Source organism: Lissotriton vulgaris, chromosome 8 (assembly GCF_964263255.1).
Source record: "Lissotriton vulgaris chromosome 8, aLisVul1.2, whole genome shotgun sequence".
NCBI lineage: Eukaryota > Metazoa > Chordata > Amphibia > Caudata > Salamandridae > Lissotriton > Lissotriton vulgaris.
The window spans coordinates 1,229,869,862-1,229,893,818 of NC_141696.1; the positions used below are offsets into that span (position 1 = coordinate 1,229,869,862).

At 45.2% G+C, this 23,957-nt stretch overlaps 1 protein-coding gene across 1 annotated transcript in view; it reads right to left on the reverse strand.

Annotated features, from left to right (window-relative positions):
- Positions 1 to 23,957, reverse strand: part of RXFP2 (relaxin family peptide receptor 2) — a 1,407,219-nt gene that overhangs the window by 227,530 nt on the left and 1,155,732 nt on the right. The window contains exon 9 of the mRNA XM_086935135.1: positions 10,199 to 10,270. Within this exon, the coding sequence (XP_086791261.1) occupies positions 10,199 to 10,270 (72 nt within the window). The remainder of the gene's footprint in view (positions 1 to 10,198; positions 10,271 to 23,957) is intronic.

Sequence of the window (23,957 nt, forward strand, 5' to 3'; positions counted from 1 at the left end):
TTCGGGCTGGACTGTTCCCATGGGGAGCAGGGTCCATACTGCTTTGCATGTGGCTAGGTCCAAGCTGGAATGGCATGGTGAACATCAATTCCCATAACGGAATACAAGCTGGTTACCCAAAGCTCATTTTTGCCCTTCTCTGATATAGCATCACGGAAAAATGAGCCGTAACGTTCCCGACTTGGAACAAGCTAAGATGACGCCTGAAGAGATAAGAGGATGTGCCTAGTGCTGAAAGAAGTGCACTGTGAGACCTCCGGCCGCAATTCGCACCCAGAAATCAACTCTCCTCACACTTTAACAGCATCGCGTTTTGAGGGCCAATCTCTGCGAGGATAATCATCTTGACAGACTGGGCGCCAATTATGAACGGCCTCTGGGAGCAAAGGTGAGTGCTCCGCCCGCGCCGGTGAGAAGTAGCGTTCTACATCTTCTCTTTGCTTCCTAAGCACTGCCACACTGAGCGGGGATCCATCTGACCCCTTACTTAGCTTGAGTACCAGTGGTATCTTAGTCCCCTTTCGGCCCCCCTTGGAACTGGGGAGGATCCCGGTGAGCTCATAGAAGTGGGCGCCTGACCCTAAGATGGCTGCCTGAGTAGGATCGGCTCGAATCAGAGACATTGTGTTATGTTATGTTATGTTATCTGCACTTATACCGCGCTCAGCTGCCCCAGCAAAGGGGCGTCCCGGCGCTTTGCAAGGTAAACAGAACACAACTCAGTTAAAAGGCCAGAGAGGTGAAACAACAATGAAGCAAATTAATATAAGCTAATCGAATAAAATAGTTTTGATGGCGCGTCTGAACAGCAAGAGGTCTTCAAGGGCCCGGGTGTGAGGGGGAGAGAGTTCCACAACTTTGCCGCCAACACCCTAAAAGAGCGACCACCAACTCTACTCAGCCTGAAGCGCGGAACAGCTGCCAGATTTTGGCCCAGGGATCTGAGGGTTCGTGAGGGTACATATGGCACCAGCAAATTCTCCAGAATTTGGGGAGATGAACCCTTGAGGATTTTAAAAGCAAGGCATAATACCTTGAATTTGATCCTCTGGTTCACAGGCAGCCAGTGGAGAGAGTGCAGCGTGTTTGAGACAGAACACTGCCTTGGCAGACCAATCACCACTCAGGCTGCAGCATTTTGAACTCGCTGCAGCCGGATGAGTTTCGACTGATTGATCCCCACCAAAAGCGAGCTAGCATAATCCAGCCGGGACAACACTGACGCTTGGACCACTAGCTGCCTGGTGGGTGCGTTGAAAAATTCCAAGGTAGGTCTTAGACCTCGAATAATGCCGTAGCAGGTAGCCGCAACCTTCTTAGTGTGGCAGATGAAACTAAGGGTCGGATCCAGCCAAACCCCTAGATTTTTTATCTCCGATACTGGAGAAGGGGTCGCACCCAATTCAGGAGGCCACCACAGGTCACCCCATAGCTCCGCCTGCTTGCCGACCACCATGACCTCGGTCTTTTTGGCGTTTAACTGGAGACAGTTGGAATTCATCCAGTTGGCCACTGCCCGTAGTCCGTCACGGAACCTGGGGGCCTCCATGTCAGAGTCCCCACTCAACGTGACCGCCAGCTGCGTGTCGTCTGCATATGAGACCATCGTCAAGCCCCACTGCTTGACGACAGCAGCCAGCGGCCTCACGTAAAGGTTGAATAGAGTGGGGCTTAATGAAGAGCCCTGCGGGACACCCAGATCCAACGGATATGATTTAGACTGGCCGGGCGGGATCGCAACCTTAAAAGACCGTTCGGCAAGAAAGGAACAAAACCAGCATAGGGCGGAACCCGTGACACCTACTTCTTCCAGGCGCTGGAGCAGAATCCTGTGCGCGATCGTGTCGAACGCGGCACTAAGATCTAAAAGCAATAGTGCCGCCGTCCGACCCGCATCAAGCACAGAACGCAGGTGTTCAACCATGGAGAGTAGGGCCGACTCCGTGCTGTGACCCGCACGAAAACCGTTCTGGGTGGGATCGAGGATGTTAGCCCTAGTGAGATGGTCAGAAAGAATTCCGTTCACATGGGCTTCGGCTACTTTCGCAGCCCAGGGAAGAAGGGAAATAGGGCGGTAGTTCTCGGGTTTGAGGGGGTCAAGGGTAGCCTTCTTCAGGATAGGTGTGACTACGGCCTGTTTCCACCTGATGGGAACCACACCTGAAGATAAAGACAGGTTGATCAAAGAAAGCACCGGAGTACGGCATAGCGGGGGCTTAATCCTGAACTGAGCCGGTTTCATCGGATCTGCAGAGGATCCTGATTTAATTTTGAGGCTCAAGATGTTGAAAGCCTCAGTTGATAGAGAGGGTAGGGTAGTGAGAGACTCACATCCACCCAGGCTACAGCTGACCGGCTCCGAGATGTGAGTGCCATTCGGAAAGGTTCGATAAATGGCTTGAACTTTCTCGAGAAAGAAGGAGGCCAGGTCCTCGCAGCGGGAATCCGAACAGATTTCCGCCGCCGTTGCCCTTTTAGCCATCAGGTCCTTTAGCATCTTAAAGATGAGTTTCGATGGGTTAGAGCTATTCTGGAATTCTTGAGCATAAAAGGCTGCTCGTGTTCTACACACCGCCCTATGATAGATTTTGATTTTGGCGCGGTAGCATGCCTTTTTTCTAGGATCAAACGATTTCCGCCACTCCCTCTCAGCCTGTCTACAGGCTTTTTTAAGAAGCGCTTGAGAGCTATCATACCAGGGGCTGGGTTCTTTCGTGCGACACTTAGACCAAACCATGGGGATCAACGAATCGAGGGCGTGGATAATCCACTCACAGAAGAGATCATATCCGCGTTCCGCATCAGTTATGGGGCCCAACGGAGCCTCCTCCAACAGATGGTAGAGATCCTCCAATCTCAGTTTATTCCAGTGTCGCTTAAGTACTGTTCTATCCTGAGGTTTAAAAGGATGCTCATGAGTGGGGCATAGCATTTTCACCAACATATGGTCCGTCCAGGCGATCTGAATAGGGCATAAAGCCCTAGCCCCCTCTAGGTTGGTGAAAAAAGGATCAAGGATATGCCCTCCCAGGTGCGTAGGAGATGTGACCAGCTGGGTAAGTTGCAAGGCCTCTAAATCGGCCAGTATACTACTGATAGAAGGAGAGGTCGGGCAGTCAAAATGGAGATTAAGATCTCCGAGAATATTGAAATTAGCACATCCTAGTGCCACGGTGCTAATTAAGTCAGGGAGAGCTGCCCTGAAAGCAGAATCACAGCCCGGAGGGCGAAAATCAAGATGCCAGAAAAGGTAAAGTGATGACTGATCGAAACTTTGAAGAGAGCGCTCTCACATCCTGGGAGTTTTAAGACTTTCCACTTGCACGGATAACACGACTTGATGGCCATCGCAATACCTCCCCCCCTGGTAACACGATTAAGCGTGAAGATGGAATATTCGGGGGGAAGGCCAGGTTGAGGATGGAAGTATCCGTATCCTGCAGCCAGGTCTGTCAAGAAGAACAAATCAGGAGACTCGTCCTTGATAAGGTCGTATATCTCCTGATGATGTTTAACCAATGATCTAACATTTAGGTTCCAGATGCTGAGTTCACGCGATCCTGTCGTGCTCTTGTGTGAGAGTGGCGTCTCCACCACTCGAATAGGGGCAGGAGTGTCTAAGGACCAACCTCCACATATACACCGATAGGGCCCACACAGCGGGCCAACAGGACTATGGCCGCAGTTAATAACCCGACCTCTGATGGCCAGCAGTTCCTACCTTAGATATGTGATAGTAGGCGACGTCATGACAATGAAACTAGAGCTTAGAGTCCTGCCGCGACCCGCGCCAACTTAGCGCTGACGGGCGCAGACGGGCAGGACTCTGGCACAACTCAGGCGCAGGGAAGGCGCGCCCGCTGCGGGAAACCGCTGCACGTTAAGGGGAGCTTTAAATAAGCGTCCCGCAAGGCTGCCGGAGTGCTAGACCGCTCGCTAATGGCGCCCGCAAAGTGTCCCTACCACCCTAAGATGGCACCTATGGTTCACCGCCCCAGGAACCGGACCCGCTAAGCAGCGGTGCACAGACAATTATGCTGCAAGTGAGGGGGAGAATGTAGCCCAGTTAAAAACAAGGGAAATAAATTAAGTCCAACACAAATAAGAAAACAGGTAAGTTAAAATACCAGCAGCGCGCCTAATAGAGCGCAACGGGCAGGTAGCCTAATGAGCAAAGCGGCGTGAGGGTACCTCGTCAAGGGTACCTGTGTCTAAATGTGAATCGGATAAGCAAGGAAGAAACTTTCCAAAGGGGGATAGGGGGCTGGGACTGAATCTCATGCTTGGCTTCCAAGAGCCCCCCCCCCCTTTTTCAATGTGGCTACCCCCAGACTTTGTGATGCAGTAATTCTAATCTGGGCTGCGGTCTGGAAGCGGTGCCTGACCTAAGATGGCACCCGATTCAGGGCTCCTCTGCGATCCCAGGCAGTTGGTGCCACCCAATTCCACCGGGACTGATGCCTCTCTATGGAACTATGACGATGCCCCAAGGGCTGTAACTATATTTGTGTGTACTTACCGCGGAGACTGAGTACCCTTGGCCGCTGCCCGGTGGAGCTGTCCTATACAGCTAAAGCGGAGTCTGGCTCTGGTTCACCCCATTGGCCGTCCCCTACCCAGCCAGACATCGGACATTGTTTTTCAAGGCTCTTCACAGCTCTATCTGTCTCTTCTCTTCAAATACTTCTACGGCCTTGTTCCCCCTGAGTACCCTCCCCCTTCTGATCTACCTGACCCTGTCCGCTTGCCTCTCTCCTGCTTACCTTTTCACCTCCACCACTCCTATGACGTGTGTCTTGGTTATGCTATGTTCTAATATCTTATTATTCTGTTAAACTCTTGTTTTTCTCCCTAGCATTGACTGTTAACTGTAAATATAACAGATGTAACTATGTAAAAATGTTCTTATGCAATGTCCTATCTCATGTAAAGCGCTCTGATACCTTCGGGTCTAGCCAGCGCTATATAAAACGTAAATTTTTTAAAAAAAGTAAACAAGAAAACAATCTCTGTACTGGGGGCAAACATGTGACAATGTTCAGCATTCCGTCCATCATCTTTTTGTGTAGCTAACTTTCTAAAAGTGGTATTTTCAAAATTGTGACTTCTAATTAGAGGTGGGTGGAATTTGCATAGACAAAGCTTTGCGAAACGGCAAAAAATCTCCGCGAGCACGCAAAAGTTCTGCGAATACACGGAATTTCTTGTTCCGCCCGTTCGCAGCGCTTTTTTCCTGTTTGCGAACGCTGTTTGCGTGCTTGGGGAGAAATATCTCATGAACACCAATTTTGAAAACGCGAACAAGAAAAAAATTCTGCAAACCCACGGATCGCGGACTTTTTTCCAATTCCGTGTTCTTCGTGGAACTCGAAATTACCCAAATTCCGCCAATTCCACGAGCGGAACAGAATTTACCGCCCAGGCCTATTTCTAATCCAATTTCACTAAAAAATAGGATTTTAAATTAAAATTCCTATGAGCCCAAACTTGACATTCCTACCTGCTCCCTATCAAAAGGTAACACTTATTAAATGTAATAAGGTAACCCAAGGTTAGCCAATGAGAGAGGTAGGCCTTATAGTTATAAAAAACAAATGTAGGAGTTTTTCACCACCAGGACATTGGAAACCTAAAAAATACATGTCATCGGTTTTAAATACTATGCGCCCTGCCCTATGGGCTGTTTAGGGCCTACCTTAGGCGTGACTTATATGTGCTATAAGTACAAGTTTCAAAGCCCTGCACGGCCTGGGCCCCCGGTGCCTGATCCCTCTTTTCCAGTGGTAAAGGCCGGCGAGATCGCTAAGGTCAGCGGAAAGTCCCCAGGGTCAGGAAAGTTCGCTGGGGAGGCAGAAGCCTATCCCTGGGTGCGGCCAAGGCATGGAATGCGCTGCCTCTGAGCCTCAGACAGATCCCCGACCTACTTCCATTTAGGAAAGCCCTCAAGACATGGCTTTTTACACACTAACTCCCCTGCTCACACCCACTAGCGATCAATCAGCGCCAGGACACCTCCGGGTAACAGTGCGCTTTAAAAATGTCAAAAATAAATAAATAAATACTAAAAAGGAAGGTAAGGTTTACACATGCCAAAAGGTTTATTTTGTCAGGTTAAATTGAAACTTTAAAAGTGCACAAAAGGCTGTGGTGGCAGGCCTGAGACATATCTAAAAGGCTACTTTAGTGAGTGGCACAATGAGTGCTTCAGGCCCACTAGTAGCATTTAATTTACAGGACATGGGTACATGTAGTACTATTTACTGGGAACTTACAAGTAAATGATGTGTGCCAATTAGGTGGATGCCAACTGTACCATGTTTGAGAGACCAAGAGCAAGCACTTTTACCAATGGTCTGCAAGGAAAAAGTGATCAGTGTCCTAATGCTATCAAAAACAGGAAAACTCTGGGAAGTACTCTGCAAAAAGGGCCAGTTCCAACATTACCTTTAGAGCTTCTGTAACATCACAACAATTCAAGACAATCAGTCTCCATAGTGACTTGTTTAATGCCTGGCATGTTCAACCAGAGGATGAAATTGCACATAAAGAGAATCTTTCCTTAGACAGATTGGTGAAAAGGGCAAATGAGTAATCTCCTTCATCAAGTTCTCAGTGTACCCTAGCTTCAAGGAGAGTAGGGCCAGGAAGTTGGAAATGATTAGGGAGAAGGAGAAGTACATGCATATGTACTCAAGCAATACAAACAACAAAGCATCAATGTCTGAGGGAAGGATGCCATCCACATGCATTGCCACTACTTTTCAACTTCTTCTGGTTGCACACAATTTTGTGAATAGGTCATATAAGTTTGTTAAAATAGTTACAGAAATGGTGTGTAATCACATCTCTGTGATACTAAGAACATGGCACTTTTCAAACTGATCTTAATGGAATTTATCAATATTAACATTGTTCCCTCGATAAAGGTTAAGGATCTGTAGTATTCTTTCTAGTGGTAGTAGGCTTTTGGGCGTGGTTTGTAAGAGCAGGAATCACCGGAAGATTGGGAGTGAATGGGGAGATGTAGCAAGAATGAATGACCAGTAGTCAGTTGGTGACAGATATTCTGGGCTCCTTTGAAACACACAGGTGTGTTGAGTGATTCCATTGCTCCTTGATATCTGGGGCAACGGTTGGTGTTGAAAATGAGCTGTCCAATGTTTTTTTGGCTGATTGAATTTGAGTGATAAGCAGATAGAGAATGCTACTTGCTTGGTTATCTGAGATTATGAACACACATGGATAGTAAGGTACAACAACATTGCACCTGTTTTGAACTTTATATGGTGAAACAAAGCTTCAAAGACCAGTGTGATCTTTCACAGACTTAAATCAAAATTGGTGTTATATTCAAAACAGCTAATAGTAAGGCAGCTTATCATGTTTAGGCCCTGACTGCACTCCAGTGAAGAATATAATTATTTGCTCATGCTCAAGTGGGTGGAATGTAGCATTGTAGATTTGTTTTGTACTCATCTGTTCTTCTACTCCAAGGAAAGTTTCAGGGTTTACAACCAGTGAGATTTTTCTAAAATGTTTAATCCCTATTTTAGAGGTGACGCCTCTTGGAAAGATGATTTCTTAGATGCTAGACTTTGCTTTGTAGAGAGTGAACACAAGGTGTACCACTGTAGTTTCAGTATTAGTTAATAACTCTAATGGCCCAATTTAGAGTTTGGCGGACAGGTTCTATGTTGCAAATGCAGAGTACAGTGTCTGAAAAACCCTCTATCCACCCTACTCATTTAGCAACAGACAGCCAACAGCCAGACAGACTATGTGCCATCGGAGGAAGTTTTTGCAATGTCCACCCTATTTAGAGGGGATGGTTAAGTGTCTTTTTTTCCTGTCTGTTAGTGCCAGGAAAAACCTAGCGGTGAGGGAAAGAAACAAAAAAATGCTCACCACCCTCTGGAAGAAAGCTACAAAGGCATTGGCGGTCATTAGTTTTCTGTTTTTCTGAAACAAGCTCCTGCTTTAGGAGTTTGTTTCAGAAAAATAGAAATGTTTGAAAGGTTTGGTGAACAACTGTCTAAACCAATGGCAGCAATCCACCATACTTATTGCATAATGACAAGAACTGCAATGATGGTGGTTTCTTTCAATGTACAGAGAGGACCATTTGGCCAGTGGCCATGTCTAAATTTAACAGGAAGTATTCTGTCAGCATGGTGGAGGTAAGTAATCTCTTCCACCACCCTGATGGACAGAGTACCACCCTTAGAGCGCTCAATCGGGTAAGCCTTCAATTGTGGATAGTTAGTCTGTCAGTTAAAAGGCAGCCATAAGTGTCCATGGCCAAGGCAGGCTATGGAAGGGTGGAGGATGCTGAAATGGGCTGCAGGTGTTGGTCGGGCCAGCATCTGTGATAGTTTATTCATCCTCAGATGTGCTATTTTATGAATCACCAGTGGTTGGCTAACCACCTGCTGCATTGTTCAAGAGAGGCAAGAGGCAAAGGCAAATATGACAAAGTGGTAGATTTATATGAGAAACATTATCACTCAAACTTATTTACAGCATGTTGCATGATGAAGGTGGCAAACATTTGTAATCAATCTGCCAATTTTTACTACTACACAGTATATCCCTATAATGTGTGATGAATAAGTTATCCTGATGATTGGTCCAAAACAAAAATCATGGTCCTGTTGCAGTGGCGTAGCAAGGCGGGGGCGGACCGCCCCGGGCGACACCAGATTTGTGGGCGGCAGCCTCCCCATCTCATACTTGCAGCTGTTGCGGGAACCGCCAGCACCCCCCTCCACTCTTACCTCTTACATTCACCGCTGGTGGCAAGCGCCTGGGGACACCATGGGCGGCCAAAGGTCTAGCTACGCCTCTGTCCCAGTGTCTGCAATGCGCCGGCACAGAAGCAACATGCGCATTTTTGGGCACCTTTTAGGCATATACTCACTCAAAATATCTTCGAGTAAATAAATGTATGTTCAGTTAACAACAAAACCTAGAAATGCAGGCCAGTAATTGCCTCTGTGTGCTACCAAGTTCTGCAGTGAGCAAACGATGCACTAACTTGGAGATATTTCAAGTTAATGTATGCGCTGAAAATGCAAAAAAAGAAATGCATAAGCATCGGCGCTGCAAACTACATTTCATAAACTGTAATTTAAAAATGCTATTTTTCTGAGGTCCTAAAATTGTGAAATGTAAAAAATAAGTAAGGGGTCATTTTGGGCCTGATGGGAGATCCATAGGCCGACAAACGAGGACCTTGCCTGCCTTCAGGAAGAACTGTCCATCATACTTAGACCCTGATTACGAGTAGATCGGTTTTAGTTGTAGGGATACCATGTGGCAAGAAATACTATTTTCAACAGATATACCTGAACCTAAATATGGTATTTTGAGTTTTTTCCCTGAAATGGTGACTAATGCGCAGACTCAAAATTACTGAAGGAACCTGAGGCCATATTAAAGAGGCTATAGGCGGCATGGGAGGCTGATGCCAGGTGGCGTACGAGGTTTGGTCCATAGCACCATGTGCCATATGAAGACTTCAGAATGGGCTGAAGCATCGTTTCGCTCGCAGTCTGTTGCTCATGTTACTTTTCTAACCAGTAAAATCTAGCTCAGCATTCTCTGCGTTGGGAAATCCATATGTGAGAACACCAGTGCATTTGTAATTGGACAGATTAATACTTCACCCAAGGATACTGCTCAGCTTCACTGAGGAGAGAAAGAATAAGTCCAGGACAAGGCTTTACATGCAAATAAAGGGCTTTGAAGTAGATTTATGTGACAAAAAGAGAAGGGGTTTAGCAGACACCCCCTCACCCCCACCACCCCTTCCCCGCCTGGATTGGTCGGATTTGACTCTGCATCAAGATTTAGCTGCACAATTTGTGATTCTTTTTATGTGAATCCCAGGGATATGATCTTTGCGTTGCTAATAGTGATCCAATCAGGGTGGACATCATCTTGTGGTTACTGGCTGACAGCTAAGATACTTAATAGTGAAGACAACTCCACAGCAGCTCTTGAATTCCCCCTACCTACAGTAACATCCCACTTCAGTGTTTTCTTTTGCATCACATAAAGCTATCAGGCACACCCAGCATGTAAATTATGACATTTTTAGTTATATATTATACAAAATCCGAGCGCTGCATTTGGAAACCCTGCATATCCTTTCATCATGTTTTACAAAATGCTTTAGAAAGTAAGAAAATCTACTCACATCCAATTAATCACTGGCATCTGGGAACACATTTTTGTGGGAAGGGTCTCCAATGAGTTGTTTATCATAGACCTTAAAAAAATAACAAAGAGGAAACTTAGCTTAGCTCAGGGTGTGGATTTTCAATTTGTAATAAAACCTTCAGATCCAGAAGCATTAAGGTCTAATAATTTACGCCTCTTACATTTCTTGTAACCCGAACATTAAGAAATATTATATTAAGCTATAGTCTATATTTAGATTAATTGAATGTTGTTAAAAAATCAAGGCAGCATGCTGAGCAATGTGAGTGCCACCCTCATTTAGCACACACTCCACAGGCTTGGGTGTTCAGAATTTCAGTTGTACTGCGCAGATGGCCTTTGCTTTGTTCACCACATGCTAGTAAAAATCTATGTTCCAGTGTAAACATTGCCCAGTCATGCTGAAACATCTTACCGCCATCAAAACAACTCTTCAACTGGCATTTCATGCAAAGTAACTCCTCCACTTGTATTTTCATTCCCATCAGTTACTGGTCCTAATCTCTCTGTTGGATTTTGTTTTGGTTGTGGGGTCCCTCCCAGGAGTAACAAATACCAGACCCATACATGCGTATTAGGCTGCATGTTCTACTTCAAGGGAGTCTCTGCCTGGGAGAATACAAGAGTGGAGTGGTCCAGGGTGGAAAATGGAGTAAGTGCCTAGAAAACGACTGAGGGGGGAGGACAGTGGCAGCTAGCACGGTTTGGGGGTGGCGGGGTGTGGGGATGAGTCGGGGAAGCAAGTGTATGTTAAAAAAAACATACCTTTTTGACGATGTCTTGCCGTGTCTATCCTCCGTAGTCCCTCGCTCCGGCTGGAAACAGGAAGCACACGCAGGCTCGCTATAGCCTATCACAATGCTGCAATGCAGCGTTGTGATTGGTCTGAGCATCGTGGTTCGACGCTCAGACAGGCAGTGGAAGCCTGAGCATGTTCTCCATCCAGGCTGCAATACAGCCTGGGTGGAGAACATGCAAAGTGCGCATGAATGTTTGGCCGGCACGAGACAGCCAGCCAAACATTCATGCGCACTTATAATGTGTGCTCAACACTCCCCCAGCTCCTGTCATTAGAGCAGCCATGCCCGCCCTGCAAACGTCCAGCTATTATCATTTTATTTTTCCTTAATTTCACTGCTAAAAAGCATTGGGGTAATGCTCCTCCAACATAGCAGAGGAACCGCCGCTGGGGGAGGAAAGGCGTAATCCATCATTTAGAGATTGGTGGACTGTACTCCATTCTGCCAGAGAGGGATACACTATGCTGCCCTGCTGCTGGACTATAGCCCACTATATTTAGAGATCTCCACAAGGCAGGAAGTTATATGAACCTTTCAAGAAGCTGCTGCCTTCCAATGCAAGAGTTTGTTTTTGAAAACAGAAATGCCCCTGACAGACTTATAGATATCCCCCAGCCTGTCACAGTCATTTCTAAGTTTTCCTTTTCCAGACTACCAGGCAGTCCTTGACGGTCCCAAACAGGAAATAAGCCAGAAGATGTCAGAAATAGGGAAAACAGTCTGTGGTACTTTGACTGATGGCTTGATGTTAGTAAACAAGTTCCGATAGCGGAGACAGCCTGAGACCCCACCGCAAGAATCATGGCAGTCCCCGACTCTATATAAAGTGAGGGGGCGGCACGAATTTGGTGGACAGGGTACTCTGGAGTGGTTGCTGTTTAAAATGCGACCCACAAAGTGAGGTCTGATCAGACTTTTAGCAAATGATACCTCTGCAGTTCATTCTGCTTTGCATAGCACCTGAGAGCCTGCATTCATAATGTGAAAAAGTCAAGTCAAGTCAAGTCATAAAATTTATATAGCGCACTACGTACCCAGAGGGTTTCAAGGCGCTTAGGAGGGGGAGGAGGATTATTTGTCAAATATCCACGTTTTAAGCTGCTTTCTGAACGCTAGGTGGTTCTGGGTGAGGCGCAGGTAAGCGGGGAGTGAGTTCCATGTTTTAGCAGCCAGGTATGAAAAGGATCTGCCTCCCATGGTGGTCTTGTTGATGCGAGGTACAGTGGCGAGGGCTTGGCTGGAAGACCGTAGTTGGCAGGGGGGGGTGTAGAAGGACAGTCGAGTGTTGAGGCAATCTGGTCCGATGTCGTAGAGTGATTTGTGTGCGTGGGTAAGCAGTCGGAAAGTGATCCTCTTATTGACGGGTAGCCAGTGGAGGTCTTTAAGGTGACCAGAGATGTGTTCGTTGCGTGGGATGTCTAATATGAGCCTGGCTGATGCGTTTTGGATTCGTTGGAGTTTCTTCTGGAGTTTTGCGGTAGTACCCGCGTAGAGGGTGTTTCCGTAGTCCAGTCGGCTCGTGACCAGAGCGTGGGTGACTGTTTTCCTTGTTTCGGAGGGGATCCAGCGAAATGTTTTTCTGAGCATGCGAAGAATGTTGAAGCAGGAAGAGGATACGGCGCTGACTTGTCTGTTCATCGAAAGTGAGGAATCCAGGATGACGCCCAGGTTCCGTGCGTGGTCTGTCGGGATGGGTGCTTTTCCGAGGGCTTCCGGCCACCAGGAGTCGTCCCATGCAGAGGGGGAAGTACCTAAGATGAGGACTTCTGTTTTGTCTGAGTTCAGTTTCAGACGGCTTTGTTTCATCCATTCGGCAACTTCTTTCATTCCTTCGTGTAGGTTAGTTTTGGCGGTGCTGGGGTCATTGGTGAGAGAAAGGATTAGTTGAGTGTCGTCCGCGTAGGAGATGATGTTGAGGTTGTGTTGGCGTGCGATGGCCGCGAGGGGGCTCATGTATACGTTGAAGAGGGTGGGACTGAGTGAGGATCCTTGAGGTACGCCGCAGATGACTTCAGAGGCCTCGGACTTGAATGGAGGAAGGCGGACTCTCTGGGTTCTTCCGGTGAGGAACGAGGTGATCCATTCAAGTGCTTTTCCTTGGATTCCGATGTTATTGAGGCGTTGTAGAAGGGTGCTGTGGCAGACTGTATCGAATGCTGCAGAGAGGTCGAGGAGGATGAGGGCGACTGTGTCTCCATTGTCCAGTAGAGTTCGAATGTCGTCTGTTGCTGCGATGAGGGCGGTCTCAGTGCTATGTTTTGCTCGGAAGCCAGATTGTGAGGGGTCGAGGGATTTGTTGGCTTCGAGGAAAGCGGCGAGCTGGTTGTTGACGGCTTTCTCGATGACTTTGGCCGGGAATGGAAGAAGCGAGATGGGGCGGTAATTTTTGAGTTCGGTGGGGTCCGCTGTTGGTTTTTTCAGAAGGGCGGTGAGTTCAGCATGTTTCCAGTCTTCTGGGAAGGTGGCGGAGTTGAAGGAGCAGTTGATGACGTCTCGGAGGTGCGGTGCGATGACGGAGTCTGCTTTGTTGAAGATGTGGTGAGGGCATGGGTCTGTGGGGGATCCTGAGTGGATGGAATTCATCAGGCGGGTGGTGTCCTCAGTGGAGATTGGGTTCCAAGCGTTAAGGGTGTTCACGGGGGGAAGATGGTCAGCAGATGGTGGGGTGGGCTGATTTCCGGGTTGGTTGTCAAAGCTGTTGTGGATGTCTGCAATCTTGTTGTGGAAAAAAGAGGCTAGGGAGTCGCAGAGGGTTTGAGAGGGTGTGATGTCGTTGGAGTTGGCCGAGGGATTGGAAAATTCCTTGACGATGTTGAAAAGTTCCTTGCTGTTGTGGGCATTGTTGTCAAGTCGATCCTTGAATGCTGTTTTCTTGGCTTTTCGGATCAGTTGGTGGTGAGAGCGGGTGGCGCTTTTGAAGGCGTCCTTGGTGCTGGTGGTTGGGTCTTTTTTCCAGGCCTTTTCAAGGGAGCGGCAGAGTTTCTTGGACTTCTTGAGATCATCGTTGAACCATGAGGCTTTCTTGCTGCCAGGTTTGCTTTGACGTTTTTTCAGTGGAGCTAAGGTGTCAGCGGTGTTGGATAACCATAGGGTGAGGTTGGCGGCGGCTTCGTTGGCGTTGGAAGAGGGGGCTGGGGAGTTTCGAAGGAGCGATGCGGAGATTTGGTCCGTGGTGATTTTGTTCCAGTTTCTTTGCAGGGTAGGTTGGGAGTGGTTGATGGGTTTCGGCTTGTTGTAGATGAAGTGAACGCAGCTGTGGTCGGTCCAGAGGAGATCCGTAGTGTGGCTGAAGGAGACATGGTTGCTGGATGTGAAGATGGGGTCGAGTGTATGACCTGCGATGTGGGTGGGGGAAGTGACTAGTTGTTTAAGTCCGAGGTTGGCGAGGTTGTCCAAGAGGGTGGTGGTGTTGCGGTCGTTGGTCTTTTCAAGGTGAAAGTTGAGGTCTCCCAGAAGGATGTAATCTTTGGAGGGGAGCGCGTGTGGGGTGATGAAGTCCGTGATGTCTTCACTGAATTTTGCGCGGGGTCCTGGTGGTCTGTAAAGGAGAGTGCCTCTGAGTGTTGTTTTGGGAGGTAAACAGTCAAAATATCGATTACAGTAATTTCGACCTACACTTATATCGAGTTGCAAATATCGAAAGGACAGAATATCGATGTCCAGAATATCGATGGCCAGAATATCGACCCTAAGGTAAGTAATATCGAAATTACTTATATCGATAGCATATATATCGATGTAAGTAATATCGAAATTACTAATATCGATAGCATATATATCGATGTAAGTAATTTCGATTTACTAATATGTGTTAGAAATTTTAGTTAAGTATTTAAAGTAATTGTTATAATATGTGTTTAATATGTTTTTATAACTTAAAGAAATATAAAAGTAAATTATATGTTTTACTACCAGAGCGGGTTGTGGGTTTTTAGGGGAATAGGGTGGGAAGTAATTTATTTTTAATTAAATAATTATTTTTTAATGATTAATTTATTTTTCAATTAAATATTAATTGGCAATGAATTATTTTAATTGATTAATTGATTAATTAATTGATAATTTATGTATATTTTTAAGTAAATTATATGTTTTACTACTGGAGCGGGTTGAGGGTTTATAGGGGAATAGGGTGGGAAGTAATTTATTTTTAATTAAATAATTATTTTTAAAAGATTAATTATTTTACAATTAAATATTAATTGTCAATTAATTATTTTAATTGATTAATTGATTAATTAATTGATAATTTATGTATATTTTTAAGTAAATTATATGTTTTACTACTGGAGCGGGTTGTGGGTTTATAGGGGAATAGGGTGGGAAGTAATTTAATTGTAATATTAATTAATTTTGGGTAAAGGAGTACTTTTAGTGTTAGGGTCAGTTTTCAGTTTTTGGGTAAAGGGGTATATTTAGGGTTCAGAGTCAGTTTTCAGTTTTTGGGTAATGGGGTATTTTTAGGGTTCAGGGTCAGTTTTCAGTTTTTGGGTAAAGGGGTATTTTTAGGCTTCAGGGTCAGTTTTCAGTTTTTGGGTAAAGGGGTATTTTTAGGGTTCAGGGTCAGTTTTCAGTTTTTGGGTAAAGGGGTATTTTTAGGCTTCAGGGTCAGTTTTCAGTTTTTGGGTAAAGGGGTATTTTTAGGCTTCAGGGTCAGTTTTCAGTTTTTGGGTAAAGGGGTATTTTTAGGGATCAGGGTCAGTTTTCAGTTTTTGGGTAAAGGGGTATTTTTAGGCTTCAGGGTCAGTTTTCAGTTTTTGGGTAAAGGGGTATTTTTAGGGTTCAGGGTCAGTTTTCTGTTTTTGGGTAAAGGGGTATTTTTAGGGTTCAGGGTCAGTTTTCAGTTTTTGGGTAAAGGGGTATTTTTAGGCTTCAGGGTCAGTTTTCAGTTTTTGGGTAAAGGGGTATTTTTAGGCTTCAGGGTCAGTTTTCAGTTTTTGGGTAAAGGGGTATTTTTAGGGTTCAGGGTCAGTTTTCAGTTTTTGGGTAAAGGGGTATTTTTAGGCTTCAGGGTCAGTTTTCAGTTTTTGGGTAAAGGGGTATTTTTAGGGATCAGGGTCAGTTTTGACTACTGTTGCACCCACTGGAGTGGGAATAGTAATTTTACCCCTACGCTATGAAACGCTTTCCCTACTGTTGCACTCTCTGGAGTAGGAATAGTAATTTTTACCCTTATGTTATCCAATGTTTTATATAATTAATTGTAAAAAAAGTATTTTTTATTTTTTATTACTTACATTTTATTTATGTTATTGTGTTATGTTTGTAAATGTTAATTAGTAAATTAGAATATATTTTATTAATTTATAAATTAGTAAAATAAGTATTAATACTTATTGTTCTGTATTTATATATTATATATTTAGTGTATATATTTAATTAATGTATTAGTAATATATATATGTATTAATTATTTAATTTTAAACATTATTAGATACTTTTAAATATGTATATTTTATTTATTAGTGTTATATACTTAATTTTACATTTATATATATTAAAAAAAAATCGATATTTTTAACATCGATATTTTTTACATCGATATTATTTTTTCGATATTTTTGTACTTACCATGTTGTAGATAGGATGTCGATATTTTTGCCATCGATATTGTTGACTCGATATTCTTGTAGGTCGATATTTGTGATTTCGATATTCTGTCAGTGATCCGTTTTGGGATCGATGTGGATCTGGAAGTGAAGGTGTTCGGAGTTAGCGAGATTGACGTCAGAGCTGGTTGAGATGCGGATAGATTTCTTATGGACGATAGCGATTCCTCCTCCTGTGTGGCTGGTACGGTCTTTGCGGGTGATCTTATAGTCTTCAGGAATGGCAATTGTGATGTCTGGTGCGGAGGAAGCATTCATCCATGTTTCCGTAAGGAAGGCGATGTCCGGAGAAATGGTGTCTAGTAGATTCCATAGGTCAATGGCATGCCTGTGGATCGATCTGGTGTTGAGAAGGATGCATTGTAGGTGGTTGGGGTCGGGTATCTGTGGTGTGGTCGTAGCAGAGATGTTGTCGGTGCCGCTGAATTTGCAGGAGTAGCAGGAGAAAGGTCCATGGGCGTGTCCAGGAGTGGCTTGGACGCAGGTGGGGGCGCGACCGGGGTTGAGGGCTAGGAGGGTGGCGGCATCGTAGCTAATGCGGGAGGGCTGGGGAGCGCGAGGGGCAGGGGGTCTGGCGCTGGGCGCGGTCCAGGCGCGGACGGGCGTAGACGGGCTTACCTTTGGCGCACCTTCGGCGCGGATTGGGCGCGGACGCTGCGCGTGAACGTTGCAGATACTAGAATCGAAAAGAACAGGAAGCACAAAGCAGGCAAATAAAATTGAGATAGGACAAATTCAGCTCGGATCAAATTCAACACAACTTGGTGTGTTTTCTTCATCTAATGTCTCTTCTCATTCTGATATTTGTCAAATATGTTTATCTTTGGAACTAGAAATAGCAGCTTTAGATTGAAGAGTGCTTTGGACAAAAGAGCCTGTGCTGGCTGGTTAGCTCACCTCGGACTTTACTCAACTTGAGAATTCTGTCCGTTTAGGAGCAGATATTTAGGGCCATATATATCAAGCATATTTTTAGTCGCAAACGCTGCGCATCGCAAAAAACAGCGTTTGAGATTAAAAATGTGCTATTCCCAATGTATGAAGCACAATCGCATAGAAAAATAGGAAATCGCTAAAATAGCAATTCCTTACAATGCGAGAGCCTGAATTCTACGATTTCCCTAGTGATTCCTTATTTTACGATTACCTCAGTTAGCGAAATTCGCAAATGGGGTAATTGCAAAATAAGGAATCGCTATGGAATGTATGAAAAAAATCGCAATTAGCGATTTCACGAAATTCGCATTTTAGAGAATCGCAATTAACACCAAGTGGGTGCAGGTGTTAACCAGGTGCAAACTATATAAGGAGTCCCACAATGCAACAGACTTTTTTCCACAATGGCTAGGCTTTACGTGATAGCCAGGAGGCTGCGACTCAGAACTGCTGCACAGAGGAGGAGATGCCAGGAGAGGATATTCTACAGACTACAGGCTTGATGAAGAGAGCATCCTTGATTTAATTGATGAACTCAAACCCTTTCTTGAACATCCCACGCACAGGACACACTCCATCCCCACCCACATCCAGGTCCTGTGCTCACTCCACCTCTTGGCATCTGGTGGTTTCCAGGGGGTGATTGCCTCTGTGGGAGGGGCGCCACAGAGGGCACTTCGCGCTTTTTCCACGCGTTCCTTGATGCCATGGTACAGAGGCTGCATCACCACATTCACTTCCCAAGCACCACATAGGCACTAGACCAGACCAAACAGGACTTTTATCAAATAGCCCAATTTCCACACATCATCGGATGTATAGATGGGACACACGTTGCAATATCCCCCCCTCCCAGAATGAGTAAGTGTTCAGGAATCACAAATCCTACCATTCCCTGAACATACAGGTGGTGTGTGATGCCAAACACATAATCAGGGACATTGTTGCTAAATTCCCAGGCAGCACACACGACTCTTACATCTTCCGCCACAGTGGGATACACCGTAGACTCACAAGTGGGGAGTTTGGCGAGGGCTAACTACTAGGTAAATGCATTTGAACAGAGGCCACACTTGTTAAGGATAGCATGTGCAGGATAGTGTTTAACCATATACCTCCCTCCCCACAGGTGACAGTGTGTATGTGGTCCGTGACTTCATACTGACGCCCTTCCTAAATCCAACCAATGCAGTGGAGTGGCGGTACAACCGCGCCCACTTGCAACAAGAGCCACCATTGAGAGGACATTTGGGATACTCAAAAGCAGATTCAGGTGCCTACACAAGAGCGGAGGGGCACTGCAATACAACCCACAGACCTGTTGCAAGATAGTGGTAGCATGTGCCATGCTGCACAACATCGCCACCAGGAAAGGCACACCTGAGGAGGTCAGTGAATCCGACACATCAGATGTGGAGGGGCTAGCTCCAGGACGCATGCCAGCCGGTGTAGTTGGTGCAGCTGCTGGGCGCCAGAGGCGGGATGAGATCACACGCAACTATTTTTAGGTAAGAGAAAATGAAACAATGCTATATATCAACTGTCAGACTGTGTTTTTATTCCTTAACATCAGCATTATTAACTTCACACAGGCTGAGTGGCACACAATGTCCATCAAAATGTACAGCACATGTTCATGCACAGTGCAAGTCTCCCATCAGGGGCAAGTGTCCATGTGCAGTGTGTAGCTGCACCCATCCTGTGGTCCCATGTATATCTCCTCACAAGCGGTGCGGTCGGGAGGAAGCCCCTGTTTGGGGATGCACAGTGCCTTCCTTACTTTGGCCACTAGCCCTACTGTTACGACCACTACAGCGCCTATCCATGGTGGGGGGTGGCGCTGCTCCTTCCTGATAGGGCATCCTCATCAGTGGGAGTCAGGACTCCTGGCCCAGTAGTGCAGATTGCGCGCAGCTCATCCACAGCCGTAGTGATTTGGAGCAGGGCCCTTGCCGCGTCCTGGCTGTTGTGCGCCACCTCGCACTGCATGCACATGCTGCGCCTAGCTAAAACACTGGTGATAGAGAACAGGCGGTTCACCGCCTGTGTGTACAAGTCCAGGCGCTGCATCTCCTTACACCTGGCTGCACGGTCGGCCCGAGTTCGGCACAGAGTGCCTTCATGGCAAATGTCATGCTCCTGAAGCCTGCCCTGACTTCCCTTTGGAGTGTCTTTATTTTTTTTGCTTGCAGGCACTGTACCTGCAACATGTTCAGCTCAAGACCGGCAAACACGGACCCATCCCCTGGATCAGCTGCACTGCTGGAAGCACGGGACCTGCACCTGGTCAGGACTTCTGGCATTGGATCTGCATGGGGGCGCTGTTGTGGTTCCGGCTGTGTGGTATCAGTTTGGCCATCACCATCAGTTTCCTGGCCCTCGTCCTCCAAAGGGGATAGTGGTTGGACAACATTCCTCCTGCGGCGCTAGGGGGGTTCACTCGGCTAGCCTCTCTGAAGTAGTGCGCTAATGTAAAACCATATAACTACAGCCAAATGATGGTATGATTGTGTGAAAGAGTGGACACAATATTTTAGTAGAAGTAGGTAAATATAAAGTAATCTTTTACAACTGTTATGCTACAGTTTATGCTCTTGTCATTGCGATATCATATTACAAATGCTTACTTCATTTCTAATAACGACATGCTTTGTTACCATTCCAATGCACAAATGAGCATGTGCAACTTTTTTACACCACAATGTGCATGCTCAACTGCCACCTACATATATATATATATATATATATATATATATATATATATATATATATATATATATATATATATATATATATATATATATATATATATAGATATATATATATATATATATATATATATATATATATATATAGATATATATATATATAGAGATATATATATATATATATAGAGATATATATAGAGATATATATATATATATATATATATATATATATAAATTTTTCAAAATCAAAGCAAATTCGGACGTGGAACACAGGTGAAATCCCAGAACTTCATTGAAGCCGTCACAAGCAATGTGTTTTATATGGTTTATAATGGAAATAAGGCAGTGTGGGTAATTACTCACTTCCTACGTGTCACATGGCACTGCTGCAGGCTGCAGACTGTTGCCAGCTAACTCTGCTTTATTATTTTGTTGCACTGCTGTTGTGTAGAGAAGCCGGCCTCAAACCCTCTGAACACCCTTTTGATCTATTGCCAGATTCGAACTGCAAGCCTTGACCTCTGGTGTCCCACCGGGCTCAGTTTTGAGTCCCTTGTTTTTAGGTCGAGCATGGGCAGCACATGAGCTGCTCTGCGGCATACAGTATTGGTGTATGGCATAGAAGCCTACCCTTTCTCTGCCCATATTTGTCATTGGCTTGTGTCATTGTCCTTCATAAATGCTGGCTTCTGATTCGTTAATAGGCTTGCTAGTCCCTCCCTTGAACCGTCTTGTCTTCATTTGTAACCTTCCATGAGGACTGGCCCTTTTACTACAATTGTTACACAGTGTGTCTTTTTCAGTCTTTATGCACTATTTTATTTAATGAGAGTCTCCTATTGCGGGCACGTTTTGCTTTACTGTAACATTCAGTGCGCCATGCGGTCTTTCACTTTCTGAGAAGCTGGGACAATGGTGTCGAGTTTGAACCATTGTACATGACAATACTTTTTATTTATGTGTTAATTAGTAAAACAGATAAAAAAGGCATTGTCATTTACAATGCCAATAGCTTAAACTCTCACAAATGCGAGACCTATTCCATTGCAAATGCTTGTTTAACATCTACGTCCGCCCTTTGGCTGATGTAGGAAAAAGCTGCGACTTGTCTCTTTTTTCCTATGCAGATGACACACAGATCCTCTTTACATTGTCATCTGCACCTTCTGACCTTGACCTGGGCTTGAGTCGCATGTCTGCATGGATGGATAAAAGATGGAAGTCATGATTCTGGGCAAGCACTCCTCTCTCTGGGGCCCACACATTGGCCAGCATCTTTTGGGCTTTGCCAACCCCTTCATCAAAGGTCAAACATTTGGGATTCTTGTTGGATGAGACTCTTTCCATAAAGCCTCGGGTGATAATGGTGCCACATGTTTTGCTGTGCTTAAGTGGCTAAGAAAGATAATCTGGATGATCTCAGTTTCAGCCCAAAAGACGGTGATCCAGGCCCTTATTTTATCCAGATTAGACTATGGCAAAGCGTTATATCTGGGTGCCAACAAGATAATAACTCATTGGTTGCAAGTAGTAGAGAATGCGACTGCTAGGCTCCTGTATCAACTTCCAAAATCAGCCTCAGTCACTCCTCTCCTGCATGAGTTGCACTCGCTCACAATCTCCAAGCACATCACATTTAAAGCCCTGTGCTATATGTTCAAAGCTGGAGCTGGACTGGGACCCCAATACATCCAGGACTTGGTAGTGCCTTATCAGCCCACCTGAGCTCTAAGATCTCTGAATCGAGCCTTGTTTAATGTCCCTAGATTTCACCTGGCCCGCATGAAAAATCATTCCTTTTCCTACTTAGGGCTGAAATTATGGAAATTCCTTCCAGAGCACTTGGGAACTTTCAAGCCAGTACTTGCCTTTCGCAATGGTTTAAAGACCTGGCTTTTTTAATCTGTTACTCTTATAGTTTCCTAACTTGCTGCTTCTGTGCCAGGAAACCCCTGGGGGTAGTTGCACACATTATAAATCCTTAAATAAATGAATAAATACTCCATGCAGCATCAAAATCTGAACTGACACAAACTTCTTTGCTAATGTACAACCTTTCTCAAGGTGGATGGAGACATAATGTAGCAAAATCCTACCACTCAGAATGCTTCACACTTCAAACACCAAGCTGATGTAGGGTGGGCTGATCTAAATGTGAATGACATTGGCAAAAACTGAGTGGCTGAACAGAGCTGAACCTTGGCCCCATTTTATTTACGCTATTGATGGGCTGTTCCAAAACATGACAGACACTTCAGTAATGAGCCCTAACTAGAGAAAAACCAGCCCTTGCTTGCTTGTGTTCCAAGACAGGGAGGACCTGACCTGGCAGTTCGCCCTGGACTGTGCCCACTGGAGCAGGGTCAAGATTGATTTGCAAACTGAGGTGGCCTGGTGTACAAAATAACAATGGACTTGGATGTGGCTCCAAGTGATTACTAGTGGCTGAGATTAATTCAAATATTCCATTCATCACTTTTGTTATTCTTCAGAGTGTCACCATAATTGGACAGGTGTTAATCCCAGACGTGGGCCATGTGCCCCCTGTGTCACTGGAACCAAGCCATACCTGGCTGATGACCCTAACTAGGGCAAACCGGTCCTAGGTTGTATGTTTTCCAGTTCAGGGTGGATCCAGCTTGACTGTCGAGGAGGCCCTGGCCTGGTAATTCAGGCTGGACTATTCCCACTTGAGCAGGGTCAAGACTGATTTGCATATGGCTGTTTCAAAACTGAGGTGGCATGGTGTGCAGAACAATGATGGACTGGGATGTGGCCCCGGGTGATTACCAGTGGCTGAGAGTAAATCAAGCATTCCATCCATTACTTTTTATATACTTCAGTCTGAAACTTCAACTGAGCTTGGGGTAACGGGGAAAGACCCATATTCCCCTATGCATATGATTTTTTTTTTCATATGTCATTATGTTAAGAGATTACATGGGGCTAGCAGACAGACTGGCAAAGCTGTGCCAGCTGACACCTATGCCAGAACAAAAACATTTAGGCATATTATAAATGGAACTCCTGATGAGCTTGCAGCATTACACTGGACCACTGTCCCCTCCTATTTTGGCATATGATATTCAAAAAGGGAAGCTGTTTGTCATTGACAGATTCCACATTGTCAATGGATTTCACCTTCATTAAGATGTCAGTTTCCATTCAGTGGTTTGTGACCACAAAGATGGTAGAAAAACAATGATATATTTTATTGTGATTTGTAAGGAGATGAGGAACCCTTTTCACATCCCCTTCTGTCTTCATAATAGCAAGAGTAACAATGTGTATACTGTGAGCCTCAAAAACGTTTGCAACTTATGACATACCTTTTGAACACAGAGTCAGGATGTTGGGGTTGCAGATCCTTCGAATTTGCTAACCCCATCCTTTGCAACCAAAAAATCATGAATATATTTAGGATTTGTAGGGTCATTTAGAACTTGGAGGATAGTTTGTTGGTCAGCCAGGGTGCGAGAGCTCTTCCACCATCATGAAGGACCGTCTGCCCTATTCAGATATCCCCACCAGCCTTACAGGGGCAACTGTGCTGTGAACAGAGAAGGCTGGCATCTATGAGAGGTTGGAGGGATATGCGCAAATATATATATATATATATATATATATGTATATATATATGTATATATATATATATATATGTGTAGTTATATAATTATTATTAT